Here is a 5,811-nt window from a genome sequence, read left to right on the forward strand (position 1 = left end):
CCTCCCAACCTCTGCAGGTCCCTGTTGGATTAGGACCCAGTTCATCCCCCCCCCCCAAATCCCCACGCAGGAAACACCTTTGTCCTCCTCCTGATCCTCCCCGTTCTCCTCCTCATTCTCACGCCCCTTCCTCCCTGCCCCCCAGCATTTCACTGTGGCCCCACCTGTGGGCCAGACCCCCGAAGATCCCAGCAAGTCCTGTCGGTGGCGTGGCCATGTGCCCCCCAGTCAGCATGCGGTGTGAGGCGGAGGGCATGTCCTACCTCCACACGTCCTGGAGGTATCAGCTTCAACATGGCAGCCAGCTAAGGGTCTGCTTCGCTTGCTTCAAGTCTGCCTTTCTGGTCCTGAGACAGTTGCTGGAGTTGCAAGACTGGGAAGATGAAGATTGGGACCCCGAGCTGATGGACCACACTGAGGCAGGGTCTGAGCAGGGGGCATCCCTGGGGATGGGACCAAGCTGGGGGCAGGGCCAAGGGCAGCCTGCACAGGGTGGGTCTGTGGACTGGGGGTTGGGCACCCTGGCGTCAGGCCCCGTGGAGTCAGAAGGGGGGGACCTGGACGATCACTTTGTGCCCACCGAGCTGGATCCTCAGGATGCCACACCCCTGGGCCTGGGTGCTGAGGATGCTGACTGGACCCAAAGCCTTCCCTGGAGATTTGGGGGACTCCTTTCCTGCCCACACTGGCCAAGCCCTTCTCCATGGCAGAGGTTTTTCAAAGTGGACCTGATCCCGGCGGGAGCCCATGGTATTGGAGCTGGGCAGCACCCGGGCCACGGACCCTGTTGAGGCCAAGGCCTCATTACTGGACCTGCAGGTCATCTTTACCTGCATCTTTACCTACCTCCGGAAGATGAAGCCAGGATGGGCCCTGAGGACCCCAGACCAGTGTTGGAAACTGCTGCTGAAGCCTGATGAGGTGAGGGTGGTGAGACTCCCAAGATGCACCCCAGAAGCAGGACCTGCACCAGTGGAGGCTAAGCATTCTGGAATCCTCTCCAGGCCAGAATGAGGAGCTGGTCCCTGCAGAGTCAGCCCTGCTTAAGAGGGGGTTCACCATCCTCTCTTATTCACCCTGGACCAAGAGGGAGGCAGAGGAGGGGGACTCGGCCTCTAGGCCACAGTCCTCCACCCAAGGATGGGATCCCAGCACCAGTGGGCCCAGAGGGCCTGGGGAGAGCCTGGCTGTCATGGGAGCCTCAGCCCTGGGGGAGCTGCCATGTTTCCAGACCCTCAGCCCAGGGCCCCTAAACTGAGGAACTGAGGCCCAAGTAGTCACCATTGTCCTGGCTTCCTCAGGACACCAGAAGCTGGGAAGGACTGACCCCTCCACAACAGCCAGGGTGGTTATTAGCAATTAGCAATTAGCAAAGGTTGGAGACTTGGGCCTGGGGAGGAAGAATGGTGAGTGGCCCAGAGACTGAGAAATGGGATCCACCACAGCATCAGGTGGAAGGGACCTAAACACCTGTAACTGGGAGAGAAGTTCTCTGTCAAATGTCATGGAGTTAGGAATTTGAGGCTCTTCAGGATGTGCTGGGTGAATGGTTGCCGGCAGTGTGTGAAGTGGGGAACAGCACACAGATCTGTGCACCAGCCCCACCCTGGCTGTGGGGAGGGACGTCTCAAGTGTGACACACTCCCAGGAACAAGCTGGAGTTTGGGGACCATAGGGACATGTGCTTGCCTTTACCCATTGGCCTCTGGGTTCCACAGGACCCAGTTATCAGCACTGGGGACTGTGCGGTGGGAGAAACCTTGTTTCAAATATTGGCAGTTTTATGCAGTTTGCCTATTTAGTTCCTGTTTCTTTGTGTGTCATTTTTAACTAAATAAAGTCATAGAGTTTTGCATCAAGTGTTGTCCAGAGCTCTTCCTCAGAAAGTCTTGGTTGGTTCTCCTTTCCTCTCCCTCTCAGGAACAGGTCAATCCTGGCAACTCCCACTTCACCAGTCACAGTTGACCAGGGTGACTAAGAAAATCTATAGCTTCCAGGTTAGTGATGGTTAGAAAGCCTGAAGGTGACCCTGTCTGGGTCTTTCCTATTTCATTTCCTGGGAAGGACAGAGGATTGGCCCAGAGAAAGTATTCCTGGAAGAGTGGAAGCAATGCTGAGCAGTGTCTGTTTTCCCTTTTTCCCCCAGATGGTCTGATAACCAACTGAATATCCAGTCAAAATCCCAGGCATGGTTTATGGAACTTTGGATCCAACACACACGAACACATTCACATTCACAGTAACTCACACCAATGACCTTGTGACATAGGCACGTGCCATACAGACCTTTGGGTGAATAGAATGTCAGTAAATTCTGGGGTCAACATTTCACATCTGTGTGATGACTGTTCTGTGATTGGTACTGGAAACCATCAGTCTCTAAACATTTAATGAGGCCTACTGTGCACCATGCACTGTTATAGGCACAAGGGGTATGTCAGTACAGAAAACAGATGGAGGAGGGTTCCATGGGATGGGGTTTCCACTCTAGGAAGGAAATGGGTGATAAAAAGACGTACCTGAGAATGGAGAATGTGGTGAATGAGGAGAGTCAGATGTGCCAAGGGAGGCACTGTGCAGGGAGCCTCCTATCCCTTCCAGCCTACCTCTCCTTGTCTTATTTGCTTTGCCCACCTACTGACCTCTTGTTGCCTCTCTCGATCCAGGGGACCAGGACACTGCAGTGTGGAAGCATATCCACATGCCCTGGTCACATCTCTCACCAGAGCTCTAGGAGACCGGCAACCTCCGTAGTCCATCTTCTCACGCTCTGGTCATCATGCACTGAGAGACTGTCCTTTAAAAAATAACCTCCAGTATTGTTTGCTTATTTCAAAATAATGCATATCCATCGCCCAAAATTTAGGAAGCGGGCTTCCCTGGTGGCGCAGTGGTTAAGAGTCCGCCTGCCCATGCAGGGGACACGGGTTTGTGCCCCGGTCCGGGAGGATCCCACATGCCATGGAGCGGCTGGGCCCGTGAGCCAGGGCCGCTGGGCCTGCGCATCCGGAGCCTGTGCTCCGCAACAGTGAGAGGCCCGCGTACCACAAAAAAAAAAAAAAAAAAACTTAGGAAACAGATAAGTAAGAGGAAAATTAACATCACCGGTAACACAACTCAGAGTGCTATCGATGTTTGGTACGTATTGTACTATTCATTTTTCTGTAGATATTTAGAATTTTTTGTCTAAAAAATATATATTTTTTAAAGTGTGGTGTCTGCATGTTACTCTTTTTTTTTTTTTTTTTTTTCTTTTTGCGGTATGCGGGCCTCTCACTGCTGTGGCCTCTCCCGTTGCGGAGCACAGGCTCCGGACGCGCAGGCCCAGCGGCCATGGCTCACGGGCCCAGCCGCTCCGCGGCACATGGGATCCTCCCAGATCGGGGCACGAACCCGTATCCCCTGCATCGGCAGGCGGACTCTCAACCACTGCGCCACCAGGGAGGCCCCTGCATGTTACTCTTAAGTAGGAAGAATGGCTTCGGGAGGTGCAGGAAGAGAGGGCCCGGGCACCGACATCCAGCTGTGGCCAGCACTGTTCTGAGCCCTTCTGGGGTGGGATCTAGGTGGGGTGGGTATTATCATCTGCCCTGGGCAGGTCCAAAGCCTGGTTGAGGCTCAGAGTCCACTATTTTCCCTCATGGCCAGGGCTTCCCCTTCTGAATCCAGAGTCTGTGACTGATCCAGAAGCCCCAGCGGGTTGTGTAGACCATAGTCCCTGAGCAGGAAAGGAGCAAATGTGTGTGGGAACCACAGAGCCCTTTGCCTGAAGGGGCACGGGGGTTTCCTCACCATATGCATGTCCTTGCCACTGTAGCCGGACACATTAGCAGATAACCTGTCGCCATTTAAAGGTGGGTTTCCGGGCAGCTGGGGACCAAGTTAGGGGGTGGGGGAGGTGGAAGCAGAGCCCCCTCCACCCCGGAGTGGGGGTTTCACCAGCAACAGCAAGGGCAGAGGCTGCCCTGTGGAGTCAGCAGAGACCTGCTTGGGAAGGTCTTTGACACAGCTTTGAGCAGCCCCGTGAGTGGGAGGCTCTGGTGTTTCTTGGGGAGAGGTCAGGGAAAGGCCCGACAAGGTGCTCCGGAGGCTCAGACCTCTGGAAATGTTGCCCCCAGACAGGCCAGACCCCAAGCCAGTGACCAGGTCGGGCCCAGGGCGGGGTCTGAGGGCGCAGGGCGTCCCTCAAAAATGCCTTTGCATCTGGCTGACACTCCTCCAGCCTTTGGGGTTCCCAGCCCCATCTCAGGGCCACACAGACCACCTGGGTTTACTGTGTTTGTTTCCCTGGAATGTAGCAATATTGTTTTTTTCTTTCAGAAAGTTTACATGGGAGGCTAGCAGCCGAAACCTGATACCTCAAAACGTGCATCTCACCTCACACCTAAAAGCCGCCTCTTCTTGCAGAAGGTTCTGTTTTCAGACCACCTGCCCTCCAAATTCATGGTGAGCACAGCCACCTGCATGTGTGGGGAAAGGGTGGCCGTGGGTTCACCCCCTTGTCTCGTGGGTGCCTGAGGCAGGCGGGGTCACTGCAGGCTGGGTGGGGGGTGGCAAGTGAGGGGGCGGAAAGGACTCGGCTGAGTGGTGCTGATCTGGACAAAGACTCCCGCTCTGGCCCCACCTGAGAATTGGAGAGGCGGCCCCATGGATGTGCAACCCGTGAGCCAGAGACCCCTTTGCTTAAATACACCAAACATGAAAGACGTAAACCTGGATGCTCCTGGTAGATTTTCTTTTTTTTCCTCTCATCACCCTATAAAAATGTCATCTCCTTAAAAACACACATTAAAGGAAACTAAGGAAAAATGCTGAGGATTAAAAATTCTGGGCAAATCATAACAATGTGGCCTCAGCGACTGCCGGCCTGCCCTCATGGAGACCAGGCTCATCACTGTCTGTCATCGGAATGAAAGGCTGAGGCTCTCCATGAATAACACATTTTTCAGTTAAAAACAGTTTTCATATTCATTTCAGTTTAATCTGTTCATGTTGAAGTCAGAGCAAAACCAAACTTGTACAGAGAGTGAGCTGGGAGGGTCAGACATTTGACACAGGCACAGGCCACGTTGACTCAACTTCTGCTCCATGAGGATCCCATCCACAGGCCGTGGAGTGTCCTGCACTGGAAAAGCCACCGAACATACGTGGGCAGCTGTCGTCACCACCATGGATCCCACTGCTGGACACAGTGGGGGATGCCATGAGGGGCTGTCCTGAAGGGATGCCAGGAAGGGAATCATGAGGGGACACAAAGAGGACACTATGAGGGGATAATCATGAGGGGGCCAGGAGGAGACACCATGAGGGACACATCATCAGGGGATTTCATGAGGGGACACCATGAGGGAAAGAAACATCATTTGGGGATGTCATGAGGGAACATCATGAGGAGATGCCATGAGGGGGCAGCCATGAGGGGACTCCTTGAGGGGAGCCGTGACAGGACGCTCAGAGGGCATACCAGGAGGGGATGCCATGAGGGGACACCACCAGGCACACAAACGGCCCCAGGGGGGCAGCACAGCCATGCCTCCTGCTTTACCACCCTGGCCCAGCTCCTAGCTCCAGGTGGGTGGGCTTGCTCCTGGGCTCCTGCCAAGGCAGTGGGCTCTGAGCTGCCTCCCTTCTCCAGTGAAGGTGGGGGGAACATGCCCACCTCTTGCCAAATGAGGACCTCACCTGGAAGCAGGAGTGTGGGTATGACAGCCCCTTGTGTGCAAGGACCCTTCTCAGGCGCCCCTGTCCCTGCTGTGCATTGCACTTTTTTTTTTTTTTTTTTTTTTACTTATTTATTTTTGGCTGCGTTGG

General features: G+C 54.5%; 1 protein-coding gene across 1 annotated transcript; it reads left to right on the forward strand.

Moving 5' to 3' along the window:
* Nucleotides 1-215: 215 nt before the first annotated feature.
* Nucleotides 216-791, forward strand: TEX19 (testis expressed 19). The gene has a single exon (XM_060082703.1). The coding sequence runs from the start codon at nt 216-218 to the stop codon at nt 789-791; it is 576 nt and encodes a 191-aa protein (XP_059938686.1).
* The last annotated feature ends 5,020 nt before the right edge of the window (nt 792-5,811 follow it).

This window comes from Mesoplodon densirostris, chromosome 18 (assembly GCF_025265405.1).
Source record: "Mesoplodon densirostris isolate mMesDen1 chromosome 18, mMesDen1 primary haplotype, whole genome shotgun sequence".
Taxonomy (NCBI): domain Eukaryota; kingdom Metazoa; phylum Chordata; class Mammalia; order Artiodactyla; family Ziphiidae; genus Mesoplodon; species Mesoplodon densirostris.

Coding starts and splice junctions, on each gene's coding strand:
- TEX19 (XM_060082703.1), top strand. CDS start 216: ATGTGCCCCCCAGTCAGCATGCGGTGTGAGGCGGAGGGCATGTCCTAC.